The 26,271-nt window shown below is 43.6% G+C and overlaps 1 protein-coding gene across 3 annotated transcripts in view; it reads right to left on the reverse strand.

Annotated features, from left to right (window-relative positions):
• slc7a1a (solute carrier family 7 member 1a) overlaps positions 1 to 26,271 on the reverse strand; it is a 103,508-nt gene that overhangs the window by 56,513 nt on the left and 20,724 nt on the right. For 2 of the 3 annotated variants that reach the window (XR_016484076.1, XM_036989485.2), the window contains exons 3-7: positions 19,153 to 19,335; positions 17,147 to 17,305; positions 16,762 to 16,927; positions 16,538 to 16,671; positions 10,603 to 10,825 (exon numbers count right to left, since the gene is read on the reverse strand). Coding sequence is in view for 2 of the 3 variants with exons in the window: in XM_036989485.2 (XP_036845380.2) it covers positions 10,603 to 10,825; positions 16,538 to 16,671; positions 16,762 to 16,927; positions 17,147 to 17,305; positions 19,153 to 19,335 (865 nt within the window). In the remaining variant the exon portion in view is untranslated. Of the gene's footprint in view, positions 1 to 2,620; positions 2,758 to 10,602; positions 10,826 to 16,537; positions 16,672 to 16,761; positions 16,928 to 17,146; positions 17,306 to 19,152; positions 19,336 to 26,271 lie in introns of all 3 variants that reach the window. The other variant, XM_036989484.2, reaches the window with a different exon arrangement.

Here is a 26,271-nt window from a genome sequence, read left to right on the forward strand (position 1 = left end):
GAGAGACAGAAAGGCCATAAGGCCATGATAGCTGGGGGAGAGACAGAAAGGCCATGATAGCTGTGGGAGAGACAGAAAGGCGATAAGGCCATGATAGCTGGGGGAGAGACAGAAAGGCCATGATAGCTGGGGGAGAGACAGAAAGTCCATGATAGCTGGGGGAGAGACAGAAAGGCCATAAGGCCATGATAGCTTTGGGAGAGACAGAAAGGCCAAATGGCCATGATAGCTGGGGGAGAGACAGAAAGGCCATAAGGCCATGATAGCTGGGGGAGAGACAGAAAGGCCTTGAGAGCTGAGGGAGGGACAGAAAGGCCATGAGAGCTGGGGGAGAGACAGAAAGGCCATGATAGCTGGGGGAGAGACAGAAAGGCCATGATAGCTGAGGGAGAGACAGAAAGGCCATGACAGCTGGGGGAGAGACAGAAAAGTCATAAGGCCATGATAGCTGGGGGAGAGACAGAAAGGCCGTAAGGCCATGATAGCTGGGGGAGAGACAGAAAGGCCATAAGGCCATGATAGCTGGGGGAGAGACAGAAAGGCCATGATAGCTGGGGGAGAGACAGAAAGGCCATGATAGCTGGGGGAGAGACAGAAAGGCCATGATAGCTGGGGGAGAGACAGAAAGGCCATGATAGCTGGGGGAGAGACAGAAAGGACATGATAGCTGGGGGAGAGACAGAAAGGCCATGATAGCTGGGGGAGAGACAGAAAGGCCATGATAGCTGGGGGAGAGACAGAAAGTCCATGATAGCTGGGGGAGAGACAGAAAGGCCATAAGGCCATGATAGCTTTGGGAGAGACAGAAAGGCCATAAGGCCATGATAGCTGGGGGAGAGACAGAAAGGCCATAAGGCCATGATAGCTGGGGGAGAGACAGAAAGGCCATGACAGCTGGGGGAGAGACAGAAAGACCATGATAGCTGGGGGAGAGACAGAAAGGCCATGATAGCTGGGGGAGAGACAGAAAGGCCATGAGGCATTGATAGCTGGGGGAGAGACAGAAAGGCCATAAGTCCCCTCTATCTCCTCTGTCTACACTAACCCCTCTATCTCCTCTGTCTACACTAACCCCGCTATCTCCTCTGTCTACACTTACCCCTCTATCTCCTCTATCTACACTAACCCCTCTATCTCCTCTGTCTACACTAACCCCTCTATCTCCTCTCTCCTCTCCCTACTCTATCTCCTCCCCCTACAATCTCTCCTTCCCCTACAATCTCTCCTCCCCCTACTCTCTCTCCTCTCCCTACTCTCTCTACTCTCTCCTTTCACTACGCTCTCTGCTCTCCCTCCACTCTTTTCAGTCGTATGCTTGATAATAGTTGTCAGATAAGTAAATATCACTGGCCCGAGACTTCTGAAAGAGTGACAACAACACTACAAACTGATGATGTGTGGTTCAAACACAGAACAGCTTGGCCACATCATCCACAGAGCTGGGGTCCAATCTGACTGAAGGTCCTCAGGTGACTAACTGGGTCACAGCACTCTGAACACCAGGTTGATTTATTATTATGTATTTATTAACTTTAACTTCTCTCTTCGAGGAGATGACAGCTAGGTAATCACAGCTAGGTAAACAACGACACCATGCAGCTGCTCGCTCTACCACTGTCTTCCCACCTCTAACTCTTGTAATTTAACCCCTGACGCTGCTTACCAGACATGACTCCAGCAGCCATGGTGGACATGATGGGTGTCTTCCCTAACCTCTAACCTCTAACCCCTAACCCCTGACGCTGCTTACCAGACATGACTCCAGCAGCCATGGTGGACATGATGGGTGTCTTCCCTAACCTCTAACCTCTAACCCCTAACCCCTGACGCTGCTTACCAGACATGACCCCAGTGGCCATGGTGGACATGATGGGTGTCTTCCCTAACCTCTAACCTCTAACCCCTAACCCCTGACGCTGCTTACCAGACATGACTCCAGCAGCCATGGTGGACATGATGGGTGTCTTCCCTAACCTCTAACCTCTAACCCCTAACCCCTGACGCTGCTTACCAGACATGACTCCAGCAGCCATGGTGGACATGATGGGTGTCTTCCCTAACCTCTAACCTCTAACCCCTAACCCCTGACGCTGCTTACCAGACATGACTCCAGCAGCCATGGTGGACATGATGGGTGTCTTCCCTAACCTCTAACCTCTAACCCCTAACCCCTGACGCTGCTTACCAGACATGACCCCAGTGGCCATGGTGGACATGATGGGTGTCTTCCCTAACCTCTAACCTCTAACCCCTAACCCCTGACGCTGCTTACCAGACATGACCCCAGTGGCCATGGTGGACATGATGGGTGTCTTCCCTAACCTCTAACCTCTAACCCCTAACCCCTGACGCTGCTTACCAGACATGACTCCAGCAGCCATGGTGGACATGATGGGTGTCTTCCCTAACCTCTAACCTCTAACCCCTAACCCCTGACGCTGCTTACCAGACATGACCCCAGCGGCCATGGTGGACATGATGGGTGTCTTCCCTAACCTCTAACCTCTAACCCCTAACCCCTGACGCTGCTTACCAGACATGACTCCAGCAGCCATGGTGGACATGATGGGTGTCTTCCCTAACCTCTAACCTCTAACCCCTAACCCCTGACGCTGCTTACCAGACATGACTCCAGCAGCCATGGTGGACATGATGGGTGTCTTCCTCTCACTGATGCGGGCCAAGAAGGAGAAGAGGAGGCCGTCGCGAGACATGGCAAATATTATACGAGGGAGAGGGAACATCGAGCCCAGGAGACTGGGGGGAGGAAGGGAGGGAGAGGAAAGGGATGAGGAGAGAGGGAACATAAACCCCAGGAGACTGGGGGGAGGAAGGAAGTGAGGGGAGAGGGTTGAGGAGAGAGGGAACATAAAGCCCAGGAGACTGGGGGGAGGAAGGGAGGGAGAGGAAAGGGATGAGAAAGGGATATTTTGGTAGAATAGTAGGTATGAGGGGTGAGGGTAAAGTGGGGGAACAGGGGAGGAGAATTTGGTAGAGAAGAGGAAGAAGGGTTGAGGGGAGGAGGAAGGGTTGTGGGAAGGAGGAAGGGTTGATGGGAGAGAGACTTGATAGAGGAGAGGAGGAAGGGTTGAGGGGGGTAGGAAGAGTTGCGGGAAGGAGGAAGTGTTGAGGGAAGAAGGAAGAGTTGAGGGGAGGAGGAAGGGTTGAGGGGCGGAGGAAGGGTTGAGGGGAGAAGAAGGGCTGAGGGGAGGAGGAAGGGTTGAGGGGAGGAGGAAGGGATGAGGGGGGAGGAAGGGTTGTGGAGAGGAGGAAGGGTTGAGGGGAAACTTGATAGAGGAGAGGAGGAAGGGTTGAGGGGTGGAGGAAGGGTTGAGAGAAGAGATTTGATAGAGGGGAGGAGGAAGGGTTGAGGGGGGAGGAAGGGTTGAGAGAAGAGAGACTTGATACAGGAGAGGAGGAAGGGTTGAGGGAGGGAGGAAGGGTTGAGAGAAGAGAGACTTGATAGAGGAGAGGAGGAAGGGTTGAGGGGTGGAGGAGGGGTTGAGGGAGGAGGAAGGGCTGAGGGGAGGAGGAAGGGTTGAGGGGAGAGAGACTTGATAGAGGAGAGGAGGAAGGGTTGTGGGAAGGAGGAAGGGTTAAGAGGAGAGAGACTTGATAAAGGAGAGGAGGAGGGGTTGAGGGGAGGAGGAAGGGTTGAGGGGTGGAGGAAGGGTTGTGGGAAGGAGGAAGAGTTGAGGGGAGTAGGAAGAGTTGAGGGGAGGAGGAAGGGTTGAGGGGAGGAGGAAGAGTTGAGGGGAGGGGAGGAGGAAGGGTTGAGGGGGGAGGAAGGGTTGAGAGAAGAGAGACTTGATACAGGAGAGGAGGAAGGGTTGAGGGGTGGAGGAAGGGTTGAGAGAAGAGAGACTTGATAGAGGAGAGGAGGAAGGGTTGAGGGGTTGAGGGAGGAGGAAGGGCTGAGGGGAGGAGGAAGGGTTGAGGGGAGAGAGACTTGATAGAGGAGAGGAGGAAGGGTTGTGGGAAGGAGGAAGGGTTGAGGGGAGAGAGACTTGATAGAGGAGAGGAGGAGGGGTTGAGGGGAGGAGGAAGGGTTGAGGGGAGAGAGACTTGATAGAGGAGAGGAGGAGGGGTTGAGGGGAGGAGGAAGGGTTGAGGGGAGGAGGAAGGGTTGTGGGAAGGAGGAAGAGTTGTGGGAAGGAGGAAGAGTTGAGGGGAGTAGGAAGAGTTGAGGGGAGGAGGAAGGGTTGAGGGGGGGAGGAAGAGTTGAGGGGAGGGGAGGAGGAAGGGTTGAGGGAGGAGGAAGGGTTGAGGGAGGAGGAAGAGTTGAGGGGAGAGAGACTTGATAGAGGAGAGGAGGAAGGGTTGAGGGGGGAGGAAGAGTAGTGGGAAGGAGGAAGGGTTGAGGGGAGAGAGACTTGATAGAGGAGAGGAAGAAGGGTTGAGGGGGAGGAAGAGTTGAGGGGAGGAAGAGTTGAGGGGGGGAGGAAGGGTTGAGGGGGAGGAAGATTTGAGGGGAGAGAGACTTGATAGAGGAGAAAGGGTTGAGGGGTGGAGGAAGGGTTGAGGGGCGGAGGAAGTGTTGAGAGGAAAGACTTGATAGAGGAGAGAAGGAAGGGTTGAGGGGAGGAGGAAGGGTTGAGGGCAAGACTTGATAGGGGAGAGGAGGAAGGGTTGAGGGGTGGAGGAAGGGTTGAGGGAAGAGATTTCATAGAGGGGAGGGGGAAGGGTTGAGGGGGGAGGAAGGGTTGAGAGAAGAGAGACTTGATACAGGAGAGGAGGAAGTGTTGAGGGGAGGAGGAAGGGTTGAGAGAAGAAAGACTTGAAAGAGGAGAGGAGGAAGGTTTGAGGGGCGGAGGAAGGAATGAGGAAGGAGGAAGGGCTGAGGGGAGGAGGAAGGGTTGAGGGGAGAGATTTGATAGAGGAGAGGAGGAAGGGTTGTGGGAAGGAGGAAGGGTTGATGGGAGAGAGACTTGATAGAGGGGAGGAGGAAGGCTTGAGGGGGGGAGGAAGGGTTGAGAGAAGAGAGACTTGATAGAGGAGAGGAGGAAGGGATGAGGGGGAGATTTGATAGAGGGGAGGAGGAAGGGTTGAGAGGGAGATATTCGCTAGGAGATAGGGTGAAGTGACAGTCAAGGGAGGAGGAGGGTGACGGCTTAATAGAGGGTCAAACTAGTATAGAGCAAGAAGAGACAAGGAGTCAAACAACAAAATCCACCCTGTAAAGTAGGTGTAATGTAGCTCTCAGGAATGTAGTTCCCTGTAATGTAGCTCCATGTAACATAGCTCCCTGTAATGTAGCTAGCTCCCTGTAATGTAGCTGTAATGTAGGTCCATGTAATGTAGCTGTAATGTAGCTCCCTATAATGTAGCTCCCAGGAATGTAGCTCCATGTAACGTAGCTCCCTGTAATGTAGCTGTAATGTTGCTCCCTGTAATTTAGCTGTAATGTAGCTCCCTTACCAGACCTGACCCTTCCACCATTAACCTCTTGTGTCTAGAGTGGGTGCCAGTCTGTTTCAGCATATCATGATCTTGGCTTCCGTTATTGATGTCCCTCTGTCTGGGTACCACCTTGTTGTTAGCGATAACCATGTTGCAAGCGATAACCATGTTGTTAGCGACAATCATGTTGTTAGTGATAACCATGTTGTTAGCGATAACCATGTTGCTAGCGATAACCATGTTGTTAGCGATAACCATGTTGTTAGTGATAACCATGTTGTCAGTGACAACCTTGCTGTTAGCGACAACCTTGTTGTTAGCGACAACCATGTTGTTAGCGACAACCTTGTTGTTAGCGACAACCATGTTGTTAGCGATAACCATGTCGTTAGCGATAACCATGTTGTTAGCGATAACCATGCCGTTAGCTATAACCATGTTGTTAGTAATAACCAGGCTGTTAGCGATAATCTTGCTGTTAGCGATAACCAGGTTGTTAGCGATAACCTTGTTGTTAGCGATAACCATGTCGTTAGCGATAACCATGTTGTTAGCGATAACCATGCCGTTAGCTATAACCATGTTGTTAGTAATAACCAGGCTGTTAGCGATAATCTTGCTGTTAGCGATAACCAGGTTGTTAGCGATAACCTTGTTGTTAGCGATAACCATGTCGTTAGTGATAACCTTGTTGTTAGTGATAACCGTGTTGTTAGCTATAACCTTGTTGCTATCGATAACCTTGTTGTTAGCGATAACCTTGCTAGCGATAACCTTGCCGTTAGCGATAACCTTGTTGTTAGCGATAACTGCGCTAGCGATAACCGCGCTAGCGATAACCTTGCCGTTAGAGATAACCTTGCAGTTAGAGATAACCTTGTTGTTAGCAATAACCTTGTCGCTAGCGATAACCATGTCGTTAGCGATAACCTTGTTGCCAGCGATAACCATGGAGTTAGCGATAACCTTGTAGCTAGCGATAACCATGTTGTTAGCGATAACCATGTTGTTAGCGATAACCATGTTGTTAGTGATAACCATGTTGTTAGTGATAACCATGGTGTTAGTGATAACCATGCCGTTAGTGATAACCATGTCATTAGTGATAAGCATGTTGTTAGTGGTTAGCATGTTGTTAGCGATAACCATGTGTTAGTGATAACCTTGTTGTTATCGATAACCTTGTTGTTAGTCATAACCATGTTGTTAGTGATAACCATGTTGTTTGGGACAACCTTGTTGTTAGCGATAACCATGGTGTTAGCTACAACCATGTTGTTAGTGATAACCTTGTTTCTGACGATAACCATGGTGTTAGCGATAACCCTGTTGTTAGCGATAACCTTGTCGCTAGTGATAACCATGTTGTTAACGATAACCATGTTGTTAGTGATAACCATGGTGTTATTGATAACCATGTTGTTAGTGATAACCATGTTCTTAGTGATTACCATGTTGTTAGCTAATCTGTGTCGTTAGTGATAAGCATGTTGTTAGTTATAAGCATGTTGTTAGTGATAACCATGTTGTTAGTGATAACCATGTTGTTAGTTATAAGCATGTTGTTAGTGATAACCATGTTCTTAGCGATAACCATGATGTTAGTGATTACCATGTTGTTAGCTAATCTGTGTCGTTAGTGATAAGCATGTTGTTAGTTATAAGCATGTTAGTGATAACATGATGTTAGTGATAACCATGTTGTTAGTTATAAGCATGTTGTTAGTGATAACCATGTTGTTAGTGATAACCATGGTGTTAGTGATAACCATGGTTTTAGTGATAACCATGTTAGTGATAACCATGTTGTTAGTTATAAGCATGTTGTTAGTGATAACCATGTTGTTAGCTATACCGTGTCGTTAGTGATAACCATGTTGTTAGTTATAAGCATGTTGTTAGTGATAACCATGTTGTTAGTTATAACCATGTTATCGATAACCATGTTGTTCGAGATAACATGTTGTTAGAGATAACCATGTTGTTAGTGATAACATGTTGTTAGAGATAACCATGTTGTTAGAGATAACCATGTTGTTAGAGATAACCATGTTGTTAGAGATAACCATGTTGTTAGAGATAACATGTTGTTAGTGATAACATGTTGTTATCGATAACCATGTTGTTAGAGATAACCATGTTGTTAGAGATAACCATGTTGTTAGAGATAACCATGTTGTTAGTGATAACCATGGTTTTAGTGATAACCATGTTGTTAGTGATAACATGTTGTTAGAGATAACCATGTTGTTAGTGATAACATGTTGTTAGAGATAACCATGTTGTTAGAGATAACATGTTGTTATCGATAACCATGCTGTTAGTGATAACCATGTTGTTATCGATAACCATGTTGTTAGAGATAACCATTTTGTTAGTGATAACATGATGTTAGAGATAACCATGTTGTTAGTGATAACCATGTTGTTAGAGATAACCATGTTGTTAGAAATAACCATGCTGTTAGTGATAACATGTTGTTAGCGATAACCTTGTTGTTAGTGATAACCATGTTGTTAGTGATAACCATGTTGTACCATGGTATTTTGGTGAGAGGGCTGATCTCTGCCATAAAGCCAGAGGTCAGGGTGGGGATTAGGGGTGTTTTGGTGCTATGATCTCTGCTATGTTCTTGAACAGCAGAACATAATTCGCCATGGCCCTGATCACACGAGGCAGAGGGAACATAGCACACCAACAGGCTGCACACACACAGACACATACAGGCACAAGATGGACGATCACACAGACGCATGCATGCACACACACACACACACACACAGATGGACAGCCGGACACATACAGACAGAATACAGGCAATGCCACGCAGGCCAGTCACGTTGGGAGTTAATCACAGAGCAGCTAACACATTCAATTGATTCCAAATAGTAGATAAATGAACATGTTTCATAATTGTTTTAGGCTTATGTTCTTTTGGAAGGTTGGAGTAGATTTTTTTTATGTTGAAGGTCCATGGATGGAGTTTTGGAAAGACAGTATCATTTGAACATTTTGGTTTGATTGGACTTTTATTTCCAAAGGGGTGTGATTTTCCCGCACTTACGACGTATGAGCAGGGTGCTGAGATTTGACTGAAGGCTGGGGCATCCGATCACAGGACTGAAAGTGTTAGCAGGCGGGGGGGTTACGATAGTGATGAAGGGTGTTAGTGAGAGCAATAACCATTTAAAATAGTTCATATTCCTTCATGCATAAACACAGAGTTAGAGGCTCAATCCCAAATGGCATCGTACTCCCTATATTGCACACTTCTTTAGACAAGACCCCTATGGACCCTAGTGCAATGTAGTGCACTATAAAGCCCTATGGACCCTAGTGTAATGTAGTGCACTATAACGCCCTATGGACCCTGGTGTAATGTGGTGCACTATAAAGCCCTATGGACCCTGGTGTAATGTAGTGCACTATAAAGCCCTATGGACCCTGGTGTAATGTAGTGCACTATAATGAGAATAGGATGCCGTGTGGGACAAACCCATAATCACGAAACAGGCAATTCAGACAGAGAGATCAAGGTTGAAATAAAACACATTTCATATTGGAATATCAGGAGACGCTAATCATTTAGACATCTTATCACAGACACGGAATGGAACTACACCCTCAGGGGAAAAAGGTGCCCTCTAGAACCTAAAAGGGTTATTCGACTGTCCCCATAGAGGAACCCTTTGAAGAACACTTGTTGGTTCCAGGTAGAACCTTTTTGGGTTTAAGTAGAGCTGTTTTGGCTTCAATGTAGAATCCTTTTTACACAGCATTTTACATGGTACCCAAAATGGTTCTTCCTGGAACCAACAAGGGTTTTCTTACGGGGACAGCCGGAGAACCCTTTTGAAATACTTTTTTTCCCTAACGTCTGGGAATCAAATTAGAAGTCTACAAATGAATACAACTCAATGCCTTTAGAACCGCGAACGGGCTGAATAATAATACATTTCATTTCTGTTTTTCAATAATTTTACATTTTTAATAGTTGAAATAGGAAGTAAGAGTGTATAGGTTTGTCATACTTAACCAATAAGGCCGAGGGGGTGTGGTATGTGGCCAATATACCAAGGCTAAGGGCTGTTCTTAAGCACGACGCAATGTGGAGTGCCTGGACAGAGCCCTTAGCAGTGGTATATTGGCAATATATCACAACCCCCCGAGAGCCTTATTGCTACTATAAACTGGTTATCAACTAAATTAGAGCAGGAAAACTACATGTTTTGTCATACCCGTGGTATACGGTCTGATGTACAGTAAATCCTGCCTGTTTGGCCCTATCCGGGGGTGTCATCAGACGGGGCCACAGTGTCTCCCAACCCCTCCTGTCTCAGCCTCCAGTACTTGTGCTGCAATAGTTTGTGTCATGGGGGCTAGGGTCAGTTTGTTATATCTGGAGTACTTCTCCTGTCCTATCCGGTGTCCTGTGTGAATTTAAGTATGCTCTCTCTAATTCTCTCTCTCTCTCTTGGAGGACCTGAGCCCTAGGACCATGCCTCAGGACTACCTGGCATGATGACTCCTTGCTGTCCCCAGTCCACCTGGCCATGCTGCTGCTCCAGTTTTAACTGTTCTGCCTGTGATTATTATTATTTGACCATGCTGGTCATTTATGAACATTTGAACATCTTGGCCATGTTCTGTTATAATCTCCACCCGGCACAGCCAGAAGAGACTGTCCACCCCACATAGCCTGGTTCCTCTCTAGGTTTCTTCCTAGGTTTTGGCCTTTCTAGGGAGTTTTTCCTAGCCACCGTGCTTCTACACCTGCATTGCTTGCTGTTTGGGGTTTTAGGCTGGGTTTCTGTACAGCACTTTGTGACATCAGCTGATGTAAGAAGGGCTTTATAAATACATTTGATTGATTGATTTCATATACCACGTCTGTTAGCCAATCAGCATTCAGGGCTCGAACCACCCAGTTTATAATGAACATGATATACCTGTTAGATTTATGGGACAATATGACAGATCTCTCTACTGATATTAATAGACAGCTGGGGAATCAAATACCCCCATGGTTAAATATATACTCACTAAGAGACACACACACGCACACACCTGGTGGTGTGAGCTAAACTCACTGATCACATCAGCAGGGTGTGTGTGTGTACATACAGGTTAGTTTGTCTAGGTGAGGCTAGGTGTGTGTGTTGAATCACCTTCTATACATAGATGTACAGTATGTGTACTAACCTGGTGGACAGAGCACACAGTGACCCTACAGCCACAGCGTAAGTGGCTCCCTCCCAGCCTACATATTTAAAGGCTGCGGGCAGAGGACTGTTGTTGTCTATGAGGTAGTAGGGCATCATCATGGTGAGAGCAGCAGACACTCCGAAGTAGGCCACGAAGCAGATGAGGAGAGACGACACGATGCCTATGGGAATGGCCTTCTGAGGGTTCTTCACCTCCTCACCTGGGGGCAGAGGTCAGGAGTTAGAGGTCAGAGGTCAGATGTCAGGGGTTAGATGTCAAAGGTTCCTCAAGATCTACACAACCTATTTCAAAGAGAAAGAAAGTTAATGTTCTAAATGAATGAAGACGTCTTCGTTGCGTAGGTCTTCACACCCCAGAATTACAATTAATTATTGGTGGGAGCACCTTGGGCAGCTGTCAATCATTTTGATATTCAAAAAATATGTATATATTTTTAGTTGTTGTAATTTTTACCCCCCTTTTCCTCCCCAATTTCGTGATTACGATCTTGTCTCATCTCTGCAACTCCCCAACGTGCTCGGGAGAGGAGTATGTCGAGTCATGCGTTCTCCGGAACATGACCAAACCGTACTTCTTAATAATATCACCTATCCGCTTAACCAGGAAGCTGCACCAATGTGTCGGAGGCACCGTTTAACTGACGACCGAAGTCAGCCTGCACTTTCCCAGCCAACCCAAGGAGTCGCTAGAGCCAAGTAAAGCCCCTCCGGCCAAACCCTCCCCTAACCCGGACGATGCTGGGCCAATTGGGACTGCTGGTCACGGCCGGTAATGACACAGCTTGGGATTGAACCCCAGGTTGTCGTGTTGAATAATATTCTACCGACACAACAGTGCCTTCAGAAAGTATTCAGAACTACTCATTTATTCCACGTTTTGTTACATTTACAGCCTTACATATATATATATTTTTTTTTATCCTCACAATACCCCATAATAACAAAGCGAAAACCGGTTTGGATAATTGTTTTGCACATTTATTAAAAATAAAAAACAGATACCTTATTTACATAAGTATTCAGACCCTTTGCTATGAGACTTGAAATTCAGCTCAGGTGCATCCTGTTTCCATTGATCATCCTTGAGATGTTTCTATGACTTTAGATTCCAAGATGGCGTAGAAGTCTTGGCCTTGTCCCGTCCCGTGTATATATCATTTTCATCATACAGTGGGGAGAACAAGTGTTTGATACACTGTCGGTTTTGCAGGTTTTCCTACTTACAAAGCATTTAGAGGTCTGTCATTTCTATTATAGGTACACTTCAACTGTGAGAGACGGAATCTAAAACAAAAATACTGTAGTTCTTGACCAGGTTTGCACACACTGCAGCTGGTCTGCCGACCATTCGATGAGGTTTAAACTCTTCCGTCCCATGCCCATCTGCCCGCTGTCTGAATCGCTGTGTCTCCAGCTCGCCTAGCATGGTACTGAATTGGCTCCCTGACTCAGGTATTGCTACTCACTGGACCCTATGATCACTCGGATACACATGCCTCGCCCTAATGCCAGTATGCCTATTGCTGTTTTGGTTACTGATTATTATTAGTGCACTACATTGTCCATAGCTGTTTTTGTTAGTGATTGTCTTATTTCACTGTAGAGCCTCCAGCCCTGCCCAATATTCCTTGGCTAGCCCTTTAATTCCACCCCCCACACATGCGTGACCTCACCTGGCTTAAATGGTGCCTCTAGAGACAAAACCTCTCTCATTGTCACTCAATGCCAAGGTTTACCTCCATTGTACTTATATCCTTCCATAGTCTAAACATTATGCCTTGAATTTTTCTCCCGTGGCGAGAATTCTGCTCTTTTTACTCTCTGTTCCGAGCGCACTAGACGACCAGTTCTTATAGCCTTTAGTCGTGTCCTTATCCTACTCCTCCTCTGTTCCTCTGGTAATGAAGAGGTTAATCCAGGCCCTGCAGCCCCCAGCACCACTTCTATTCCCCAGGCGCTCTCTTTTGTTGACTTCTGAAACTGTAAAAGCCTTAGAAGCCACCTCCCTAAGTTTGTTTTATCGATTGCTTTAGCACACTCCATCAACCCGGATTTACTAGCCGTGTCTCAATCCTGCCTTAGGAAGGCCACCAAAAATCCTGAAATTTCCATCCCTAACTGTAACATTTTCCGACAAGATAGAACTGCCAAAGGGGGCGGAGTTGCAATCTGCTGCAGAGAGAGCCTGCAGAGTTCTGTCATACTATCCAGGTCAGTGCCCAAACAGTTCGAGCTTTAACTTTCAAAAAAATTCACCTTTTCAGAAACAAGTCTCTCACCGTTGCTGCTTGTTATAGACTCCCTTCAGCCCCCAGCTGTGCCCTGGACACCATATGTGAATTGATCGCCCCCCATCTATTTACAGAGGTCGTACTGTTAGGTTACCTAAACTGGGACATGCTTAACACCCCGGCCGTCCTACAATCTAAGCTAGATGCCCTCAATCTCACACTGATAATCAAGGAACCTACCAGGTAGAACCCTAAATCCGTAACCATGGGCACCCTCTTAGATATCATCCTGACCAACTTGCCCTCTAAATACACCTCTGCTGTCTTCAACCAGGATCTCAGCGATCATTCATTGCCTGCGTGCATAATGGATCCACGGTCAAACGACCACCCCTCATCACTGTCAAACGCTCCCTAAAACACTTCAGCGAGCAGGCCTTTCTAATCGACCTGTCCCGGATATCCTGGAAGGATATTGACCTCATTCCATCAGTAGAAGATGCCTGGTTGCTCTTTAAAAGTGCTTTCCTCACCATCTTAAATAAGCATTCCACATTCAAAAAATTTAGAACTAAGAACAGATATAGCCCTTGGTTCACCCCAGACTTGACTGCCCTCAACCAGCACAAAAACATCCTGTGGCTTACTGCATTAGCATCAAATAGCCCCTGCGAGTCAGGAACCAATTTACTCAGTCAGTTAGGAACCAATATACCCACCACTGCGACCTGTATGCTCTCGTTGACTGGCCTTCACCACATATTTGTCACCAAACCCACAAGCTCCAGGTCATCTATAAGTCTCTGCTAGGTAAAGCCCCGCCTTATCTCAGCTGACTGGTCACCATAGCAACACCCACCTGTAGCATGCTCTCCAGCAGGTATATTTCACTGGTCACCATAGCAACACCCACCTGTAGCATGCTCTCCAGCAGGTATATCTCACTGGTCACCATAGTAACACCCACCTGTAGCACGTTCTCCAGCAGGTATATTTCACTGGTCACCATAGTAACACCCACCTGTAGCACGTTCTCCAGCAGGTATATTTCACTGGTCTTTCCCAAAGGCCTTGGCCCCCTTTCCTTCCAGTTCTCTGCTGCCAATGACTGGAACGAATTGCAAAAATCACTGAAGCTGAAGACTTATATATCCCTCACTAACTTTAAGCATCAGCTGTCAGAGCAGCTAACCGATGACTGTACCTGTACACTGCCAATCTATAAATAGCCCATCCAACTACCTCATCCCCATATTGTTATTTATCTTCTTGCTCACTATCTCTACTTGCACATCATCATCTGCACATCTATCACTCCAGTGTTTAATTTGCTAAATTGTATTTATTATTATCCTCTATGGTGTATGTATTGCCTACCTCCCTACTCTTACCTCATTTACACACACTGTATATAGATTGTTCTATTGTGTTATTGACTGTATGTTTGTTTATGTGTAACTCTGTGCTGTTGTTTGTGTCACACTGCTTTGCTTTATCTTGGCCAGGTCGCAGTTGTAAATGAGAACTTGTTCTCAACTGGCCTACCTGGTTAAATAAAGGTGTTCTCAACTGGCCTACCTGGTTAAATGAAAGGTGTTCTCAACTGGCCTACCTGGTTAAATAAAGGTGTTCTCAACTGGCCTACCTGGTTAAATAAAGGTGTTCTCAACTGGCCAACCTGGTTAAATAAAGCTGAAATAAAAAAATACTTGATTGGAGTCCGTCCACCTGTGGTAAATTCAATTGATTGGTCATGATTTGGAAATTCCCACACCTCTCTATATAAGGTCCTATAGTTGACAGTGCATATCAGAGCAAAAACCAAGCTATTAGGTTGAAGGGATTGTCCATAGTGCTCTGAGACAGGATTGTGTCGAGGCACAGAGTACTGAGTAAAGGGTCTGAATACTTATGTAAATGTGATAGATACATTTTTTTATATACTTTTGAAAAAAAATCTAAAAACCTGTTTTTCCTTTGTCTTCATGGGGTATGGTGTGCAGATTGATGAGGAAAATAAACTTAAATAGTAATTTTGTAACATTACAAAATGTGTAAAAAGCCAAAGGGGTCTGAAAACTTTCCGTATCCACTGTCCACAGGTAAAACAGCCTGGTTCAACTGATTTAGAGGCAGTGGAAATGTAGGGTTAACCCTAACCCTAACCCATGACCTCAATGACCTCTGACCCCTGTAGAACCTCCTAACCCTAAACCCTATCCCTAACCTTAACCCTAACCCTAAACCCTATCCCTAACCCTAACCCTAAACCCTATCCCTAACCTTAACCCTAACCCTAAACCCTATCCCTAACCCTAAACCCTATCCCCAACCCTAACCCTAAACCCTATCCCTAACCTTAACCCTTAACTTAACCACTCAGAATTAATACCTAAACTAAAGTTTTAGTTTCACTTTTGTGGAATTTGACTGAGAGCTAAGAACCCTAACCCTAACCCATGACCTCAATGACCTCTGACCCCTGTAGAACCTCCTAACCCTAAACCCTGTGACTGTCTGACTGGACAGCAGCTTAGCCCATGACCTCAATGACCTCTGACCCCTGTAGAACCTCCTGACCCTAAACCCTATCCCTAACCTTAACCCTAACCCTAAACCCTGTGACTGTCTGACTGGACAGCAGCTTAGCCCATGACCTCAATCACCCCCTTATCCACACCGTCTTCGTGGAACAATCGGTTTTAAATTCACTGCTTCACTGAGGACCCTAGATATAATTGTATTTGTGGGCTACTGAGATTAGGTCGTCATTCAAACATGACGTGACTTGTTCAGCACATTTTTACTCCTGAACTTATTTAGGCCATAACAACAAAGAGGTTGAATACTTGACTCAAGATATTTCAGATTTTAATTTTTTATAAATTTGGTAATGTTTAGAAAAATGTAATTCCACTTAGACATAATGGGGTATTGTGAGGAGGTCAGTCACAACAACTCTCAATGTTTTAAATTCAGGCTGTAACTCAACAAACTGTAGAAAATGTGAAGTGGTGTGAATACGTTCTGAAGAGCCTGAATGTCTCCCTAAGAGTTGATTCAGGTTGGTAGAATACTTTCTGAAGAGCCTGATTGTCTCCCTAAGAGTTGATTCAGGTTGGTAGAATACGTTCTGAAGAGCCTGAATGTCTCCCTAAGAGTTGATTCAGGTTGGTAGAATACGTTCTGAAGAGCCTGAATGTCTCCCTAAGAGTTGATTCCGGTTGGTTAGAATACTTTCTGAAGAGCCTGAATGTCTCCCTAAGAGTTGATTCAGGTTGGTAGAATACGTTCTGAAGAGCCTGAATGTCTCCCTAAGAGTTGATTCAGGTTGGTAGAAAACATTCTGAAGAGACTGAATGTCTCCCTAAGAGTTGATTCAAGTTGGTAGAATCATATTCCAAATGATTCCCAGCTGTAATGGCTGCCAAAGGTGTTTCCACCAAGTAATACCTCAGGGGGGTGAAGACATATGCAATCAATTCATCTTCATTTTACATGTCTTAGAAATGAATAAAATGTTCACAACGTTTTATTTCTCTTTTGAAAATGTTTAGTAAGTTGTGTAGATCGATAGTAAAGAACAATCCCTTTTAGATGTAATTTGAAGACTGTGGAGGTTTCACCAGCGACGTGTGTTTACCTCCACTGGTGATGTAAGTTGGCCCCTCCCACACTGACCTGTCGTGGCGATGCAGTCAAATCCCACGAAGGCGTAGAAACAGGTGGCAGCGCCTGATAGGACACCGGTGAAGCCAAATGGCATGAACCCGCCCACTCCTAGACTCTCCGCCGACAGCAAGGGCTCTGTCATGCTGAGAGAAAGAGAGATCATTAAATACACACTAGTATACTCTGTGTGTGTGTGTGTGTGTGTGTGTGTGTGTGTGTGTGTGTGTGTTTACTTTTGGCTGGAGTTGTTGTGTAAGATGACATCAGGGTCCAGATGCCAGTTCTTCAGGGTTCCTTTGACCAGTCCAGAGACCACCATAAACAACAACACCAGGACGTTGATACACGTAAACACCTTGTTGACAACAGCTGACTCCTTCACTCCAAACGACAACAGACCTAGAGGGAGAGAACGTTTATAATAAGATAGGAAAAAGGGTAGAAAAGAGAGTTGAAGATTAGAGCTGAAAAGACGGGTGAAGGTGTGTGTGTGTGTGTATGTGTGTGTGTGTGTGTGTGTGTGTGTGTGTGTGTGTGTGTGTGTGTGTGTGTGTGTGTGTGTGTGTGTGTGTGTGTGTGTGTGTGTGTGTGTGTGTGTGTGTGTGTGTGTGTGTGTACCTGTGAGGGTAATGATGATGAGCACAGCGAACATGTCAGGGTACTCTGCCAGTATCCCAGGTGCTTTCATGGTCATGTACTGTCTGCAGAACGCCTCTATATGTTTCCCTGTCAACTCATCAAACGTTGCGCTCCATGCCCGTGCTACACTGGAGGTACCTGGGGAGGGAGGGACAGACACAGAGACAAACAGAGAGACAGATAGAGGGAGAGACAGAGAGGGGGAGACAGAGAGGGAGAGACAGAGAAAGATAGAGGGAGAGACAGAGACAGACAGAGGGAGAGACAGAGACAGATAGAGGGAGAGACAGATAGAGGGAGAGACAGAGACAGATAGAGGGAGAGACAGAGAGGGAGAGACAGAGAGGGAGAGACAGAGACAGAGACAAACAGAGAGACAGATAGAGGGAGAGACAGATAGAGGGAGAGACAGAGAGGGAGAGAGACAGAGACATATAGAGGGAGAGACAGAGAGGGAGAGACAGAGACAGATAGAGGGAGAGACAGATAGAGGGAGAGACAGAGACAGATAGAGGGAGAGACAGACAGACAGAGACAGATAGAGGTAGAGACAGAGACAAAGAGAGACGGAGACAGAGACAGATAGAGGGAGAGACAGATAGAGGTAGAGACAGAGACAGGGAGAGACGGAGACAGAGACAGATAGAGGGAGAGACAGAGAGATGAAAAGAGAGTGAAATGTATGAACCAAACATTTGCATATAGAATTTATTTAAAGAACCAACTCAACCCCTAGCCCTTTCTAAACTACTTAACTCTCTACCCAACTCTCTACCCAACTCTCTACCCAACACTCTACCCAACTCTCTACCCAACACTCTACCCAACTCTCTACCCAAGTCTCTACCCAACTCTCTACCCAACACCCTACCAAACTCTCTACCCAACACTCTACCCAACTCTCTACCCAACTCTCTACCCAAGTCTCTACCCAACCGTCACCACATATGAAGCAAGTTAGTGATCTAACAATAAAAGCTCTGTCTTTACACTGAGTATACAAAGCGTTAGGAGCACCATGACATTGACTGACCAGGTGAATCCAGGTGAAATATATGATCCCTTATTGATAAATCCCCTTAAATCAGTGTAGATGAAAGGGAGGAGACGGGTTAAAGAAGGATTGTAAAGTCTTGATAGAATTTAAACATGGATGGTGTTAGTGTGCCATTCATAGGGTGAATGGGCAAGACTATAAAAGGGCCTTTGAACGGGGTATGGTAGTAGGTGCCAGGTGCACCGGTTTGTGTCAGGAACAACAACTCTGCTGGGCGTTTCATGTTCAACAGTTTCCTGTGTGTATCAAGAATGATCTACCTGACATGATGACTCCTTGCTGTCCCCAGTCCACCTGGCCGTGCTGCTGCTCCAGTTTCAACTGTTCTGCCTGTGATTATTATTATTTGACCATGCTGGTCATTTATGAACATTTGAACATCTTGGCCATGTTCTGTTATAATCTCCACCCGGCACAGCCAGAAGAGGACTGGCCACCCCACATAGCCTGGTTCATCTCTATGTTTCTTCCTAGGTTCTGGCCTTTCTAAGGAGTTTTTCCTAGCCACCGTGCTTCTACACCTGCATTGCTTGCTGTTTAGGGTTTTAGGCTGGGTTTCTGTACAGCACTTTGAGATATCAGCTGATGTACGAAGGGCTTTATAAATACATTTGATTTGAGTTTCATTGCCCAGCTTGTAGCTGATAAACATTTTCAAATCTGGTGAAAATAAAGGTGAAAATAAATGGACACAAAGCACCACAAATATTGAGATCAGCTTGATGCTTGACTTCCACATTCCTTCATACGGTGTCTGTGGTGCGCTTCATGCTGTTACGGGACGGGACGAAAACAGAGGACAAGTTTAGCCTCTTTCTTCAACACTCTTAGTTGTTGTGGAAATTAATCCGCTTTGTGTTTACTTTGTGCATACAACAGCACCTTGCTTAGTCTACCTTTTAATAATACCAATGTCTGCCTGTCTCACCGATAACGTAAGAAAGGATGAGGTTCCATCCCGTGATGAAGGCCCAGAGTTCTCCCACTGTGACGTAGCTGTACAGGTAGGCTGAGCCCGTCTTGGGGACGCGGGCCCCAAACTCAGCATAACACAGACCAGCCATCACAGAGGCCAGCGCTGCGATGAAGAAGGATAGGACAATGGCAGGACCTGGGGACAGGGAGAGGGTTGGGATGATCATCAGGTTTAGTCAAATCCAGTAAATATACTTCAGCTTCCAGAGTAATACCCCCACGTATTACCACTATATTACTAATATATTACTACTATATTACTAATATATTACCACTATATTACTAATATAGTACTAATATATTACTACTATATTACTAATATATTACTACTATATTACTAATATATTACTACTATATTACTAATATATTACTAATATATTACTACTATATTACTAATATATTACCACTATATTACTACTAATATATTACTACTATATTACCAATATATTACTAATATATTACCACTATATTACCAATATATTACTAATATATTACTACTATATTACTAATATATTACCACTATATTACTACTACAGTACTAATATATTACTACTATATTACTAATATATTACTACTATATTACTAATATATTACTACTATATCACTAATATATCACTAATATATTACTAATATATTACCACTATATTACTAATATATTGCTACTATATTGCTACTATATTACCACTATATTACTACTATATTACTAATATATTACTAATATATTACCACTATATTACTACTATATTACCACTATAGTACCACTATATTACTAATATATTACTACTATATTACTACTATATTACTAATATATTGCTACTATATTGCTAATATATTACCACTATATTACTACTATATTACTACTATATTACCACTATATTACTAATATATTACTACTATATTGCCACTATATTACTAATATATTACCACTATATTACTAATATATTACTACTATATTACTAATATATTACCACTATATTACTACTAAAATATTACTACTATATTACCAATATATTACTAATATATTACTACTATATTACTAATATATTACCACTATATTACTACTACAGTACTAATATATTACTACTATATTACTAATATATTACTACTATATTACTAATATATTACTACTATATCACTAATATATCACTAATATATTACTAATATATTACCACTATATTACTAATATATTGCTACTATATTGCTACTATATTACCACTATATTACTACTATATTACTAATATATTACTACTATATTACCACTATATTACTACTATATTACCACTATAGTACCACTATATTACTAATATATTACTACTATATTACTACTATATTACTAATTTATTGCTACTATATTGCTAATATATTACCACTATATTACTACTATATTACTACTATATTACCACTATATTACTAATATATAACTACTATATTACTAATATATTACCACTATATTACTAATATATTACTACTATATTGCCACTATATTACTAATATATTACCACTATATTACTACTATATTACTAATATATTAACACTATATTACTACTATATTACCACTATATTACTACTATATTACCACTATATTACTAATATATTACTACTATATTACCACTATATTACTACTATATTACTACTATATTACTAATATATTACTACTATATTACTAATATATTACTACTATATTACTAATATATTACTACTATATCACTAATATATCACTAATATATCACTAATATATTACTAATATATTACCACTATATTACTAGTATATTACTACTATATTACCACTATATTACTACTATATTACTACTATATTACTAATATATATATTTTTTTTTTTTTACCTTTATTTAACCAGGCAAGTCAGTTAAGAACAAATTCTTATTTTCAATGACGGCCTGGGAACAGTGGGTTAACTGCCTGTTCAGGGGCAGAACGACAGATTTGTACCTTGTCAGCTCGGGGGTTTGAACTCACAACCTTCCGGTTACTAGTCCAACGCTCTAACCACTAGGCTACCCTGCCGCCCCATATATTGCCACTATATTACTACTATATCACTACTATAGTACTACTATATTACCACTATATTACTACTATATTACCACTATATTACTACTATATTACCACTATATTACTAATATATTACCACTACATTACTAATATATTACCACCATATTACTAATATATTATTACTATATTACCACTATATTACTAATATATTACTACTATATTACTAATATATTACTACTATATTACTACTATATTACTAATATATTACTAATATATTACTACTATTTTACTACTATATTACTACCAATATATTACTACTATATTACTACTATATTATTAATATATTACTACTATATTACTACTATATTACTAGTATACTACTACAGTGCATTACCTGCATTTTCTCTGGCCACGGCTCCAGATAGTACTTAAATCCCAACTCCCAGAGTACCTCCCACCACCAAAATAGTACTACTATACTATTATTATACTAATACAGTACAACTGTACTACTATACTACACTATACTACCACCAGTACTACCACTATACTAATACATCACTACTACTACTGTGCCACACTATAATACTATTGCTATACTAACGCAGTACTACTTCTACTACACTATATTATTACTACTACTACTACTGCTATTACTACTACTACACTAACGCGGTACTACTACTACTATAATACTGCTACTATATTAATACAGTACTACTACTCCTATGATACTGCTACTATATTAATACAGTACTACCACTACTACTACCACTACTACTACACTAAATCACACTACCACTGCTACTACTACTTCTACACTAATGCGGTACTACTGCTAATATAATATTACTATACTACTACTATATTAATACAGTATTGCTACCACTACTACTACTACTACTACTATACTAAACCACACTACCATTACTACTACTACTACTATACTAAACCACACTACAACTACCACTACTATACTACACTACTACTACTACTGCTATACTAATACAGTATTACTACTACTATACAACATTATAACACTACCACTACTGTTACTATACTACACTACTACTACTACTATACTAAACCACACTACCACTACCACTACTGTTACTATACTACACTACTACTACTACTACTATACTAAACCACACTACCACTACTACTACTACTGCTATACTAAACCACACTACCACTACCGTTACTATACTACACTACTACTAGTACTATACTAAACCACACTACCACTACCGTTAATATACTACACTACCACTACTACTACTGCTATACTAATACAGTATTATTACTACTATACAACACTCGACCACCACTACTACAACTACTACTATTAGTACTACTACTACTATACTACTACTATACTGATACAGTATTACTACTACTATACAACACTATACCACTACTACTACAACTACTACTATTAGTACTACTACTACTATACTACTACTACACTAATACAGTACTACTACTACTACAATAAACCATACTACCACTACTACTACTACTCTACACCTAACCCTCAGCCCCTCCCATCTATCTCTGAAGACCATACAGTTTCTATTTGCCATATATTTTCCCACTGTGCTGTGATGTTTCACAAACGTTCTGAACCTTTCTATTCTAATAGTTTCTACAGATAGCAACAAAAAAAAACATTTCATTTACAAAGTGTATTATTATGTTATTGATTTTCAAGAGTGTTATCTGCAGAGTTAGCTCCAGGTAAATATTACAATTATTCAGCCATTCCTGAACATCGATCCAAAAAATAACTACATAAGGACGGTACCAAAACAAATGATCTAATGATTCTGTCTCTTCACAGCGAAATCTACAGAGCTGGAAAGGTTGCATCCCCCATATAGAGAAGTTTGGACACACCTACTCATTCCACAGTTTTTCTTTTTTGGTTACTACATGATTCCATATGTGTTATTTCATAGTTTTGATGTCTTCACCATTATTCTACAATGTAGAACCTGTATGGAACAGCTGTCAACCTGTATGGACCAGCTGTCAACCTGTATTGTACAGCTGTCAACCAGTATGGACCAGCTGTCAACCTGTATGGAACAGCTGTCAACCTGTATGGAACAGCTGTCAACCTGTATGGAACAGCTGTCAACCAGTATGGACCAGCTGTCAACCAGTATGGAACAGCTGTCAAACTGTATGGAACAGCTGTCAACCTGTATGGAACAGCTGTCAATCTGTATGGAACAGCTGTCAACCTGTATGGACCAGCTGTCAACCTGTATGGAACAGCTGTCAACCTGTATGGACCAGCTGTCAACCTGTATGGAACAGCTGTCAACCTGTATGGTACAACTGTCAACCTGTATGGAACAACTGTCAACCTGTATGGTACAACTGTCAACCTGTATGGAACAGCTGTCAACCTGTATGGAACAGCTGTCAACCTGTATGGAACAGCTGTCAACCTGTATGGAACAGCTGTCAACCTGTATGGAACAGCTGTCAACCTGTATGGAACAGCTGTCAACCTGTATTGTACAGCTGTCATCCAGTATGGACCAGGTGTCAACCTGTATGGAACAGCTGTCAACCTGTATGGACCAGCTGTCAACCTGTATGGAACAGCTGTCAACCTGTATGGAACAGCTGTCAACCTGTATGGAACAGCTGTCAACCTGTATTGTACAGCTGTCAACCAGTATGGACCAGCTGTCAACCTGTATGGAACAGCTGTCAACCTGTATGGACCAGCTGTCAACCTGTATGGAACAGCTGTCAACCTGTATGGAACAGCTGTCAACCTGTATGGAACAGCTGTCAACCTGTATGGAACAGCTGTCAACCTGTATGGACCAGCTGTCAACCTGTATGGAACAGCTGTCAACCTGTATGGACCAGCTGGCAACCTGTATGGAACAGCTGTCAACCTGTATGGAACAGCTGTCAACCTGTATGGAACAGCTGTCAACCTGTATGGAACAGCTGTCAACCTGTATGGAACAGCTGTCAACCTGTATGGACCAGCTGTCAACCTGTATGGAACAGCTGTCAACCTGTATGGAACAGCTGTCAACCTGTATGGACCAGCTGTCAACCTGTATGGAACAGCTGTCAACCTGTATGGAACAGCTGTCAACCTGTATGGAACAGCTGTCAACCTGCATGGAACAGCTGTCAACCTGTATGGAACAGCTGTCAACCTGTATAGAACAGCTGTCAACCTGTATGGAACAGCTGTCAACCTGTATGGACCAGCTGTCAACCTGTATGGAACAGCTGTCAACCTGTATGGACCAGCTGTCAACCTGTATGGACCAGCTGTCAACCTGTATGGAACAGCTGTCAACCTGTATGGAACAGCTGTCAACCTGTATGGAACAGCTGTCAACCTGTATGGAACAGCTGTCAACCTGTATGGAACAGCTGTCAACCTGTATGGAACAGCTGTCAACCTGTATGGAACAGCTGTCAATCTGTATGGAACAGCTGTCAACCTGTATGGACCAGCTGTCAACCTGTATGGAACAGCTGTCAACCTGTATGGACCAGCTGTCAACCTGTATGGAACAGCTGTCAACCTGTATGGTACAACTGTCAACCTGTATGGTACAACTGTCAACCTGTATGGAACAACTGTCAACCTGTATGGTACAACTGTCAACCTGTATGGAACAGCTGTCAACCTGTATGGAACAGCTGTCAACCTGTATGGAACAGCTGTCAACCTGTATGGAACAGCTGTCAACATGTATGGAACAGCTGTCAACCTGTATGGAACAGCTGTCAACCTGTATGGAACAGCTGTCAACCTGTATTGTACAGCTGTCATCCAGTATGGACCAGCTGTCAACCTGTATGGAACAGCTGTCAACCTGTATGGACCAGCTGTCAACCTGTATGGAACAGCTGTCAACCTGTATGGAACAGCTGTCAACCTGTATGGAACAGCTGTCAACCTGTATTGTACAGCTGTCAACCAGTATGGACCAGCTGTCAACCTGTATGGAACAGCTGTCAACCTGTATGGAACAGCTGTCAACCTGTATTGTACAGCTGTCATCCAGTATGGACCAGCTGTCAACCTGTATGGAACAGCTGTCAACCTGTATGGACCAGCTGTCAACCTGTATGGAACAGCTGTCAACCTGTATGGAACAGCTGTCAACCTGTATGGAACAGCTGTCAACCTGTATTGTACAGCTGTCAACCAGTATGGACCAGCTGTCAACCTGTATGGAACAGCTGTCAACCTGTATGGACCAGCTGTCAACCTGTATGGAACAGCTGTCAACCTGTATGGAACAGCTGTCAACCTGTATGGAACAGCTGTCAACCTGTATTGTACAGCTGTCAACCAGTATGGACCAGCTGTCAACCTGTATGGAACAGCTGTCAACCTGTATGGACCAGCTGTCAACCTGTATGGAACAGCTGTCAACCTGTATGGACCAGCTGTCAACCTGTATGGAACAGCTGTCAACCTGTATGGAACAGCTGTCAACCTGTATAGAACAGCTGTCAACCTGTATGGAACAGCTGTCAACCTGTATGGAACAGCTGTCAACCTGTATGGAACAGCTGTCAACCTGTATGGAACAGCTGTCAACCTGTATGGAACAGCTGTCAACCTGTATTGTACAGCTGTCAACCAGTATGGACCAGCTGTCAACCTGTATGGAACAGCTGTCAACCTGTATGGACCAGCTGTCAACCTGTATGGAACAGCTGTCAACCTGTATGGAACAGCTGTCAACCTGTATGGAACAGCTGTCAACCTGTATGGAACAGCTGTCAACCTGTATGGACCAGCTGTCAACCTGTATGGAACAGCTGTCAACCTGTATGGAACAGCTGTCAACCTGTATGGAACAGCTGTCAACCTGTATGGAACAGCTGTCAACCTGTATGGAACAGCTGTCAACCTGCATGGAACAGCTGTCAACCTGTATGGAACAGCTGTCAACCTGTATGGAACAGCTGTCAACCAGTATGGACCAGCTGTCAACCTGTATGGAACAGCTGTCAACCTGTATGGAACAGCTGTCAACCTGTATGGAACAGCTGT

The sequence above is a fragment of the Oncorhynchus mykiss genome, chromosome 10 (genome assembly GCF_057628025.1).
Source record: "Oncorhynchus mykiss isolate SJ-2025 chromosome 10, ASM5762802v1, whole genome shotgun sequence".
NCBI classification, from domain to species: Eukaryota; Metazoa; Chordata; class Actinopteri; order Salmoniformes; family Salmonidae; genus Oncorhynchus; species Oncorhynchus mykiss.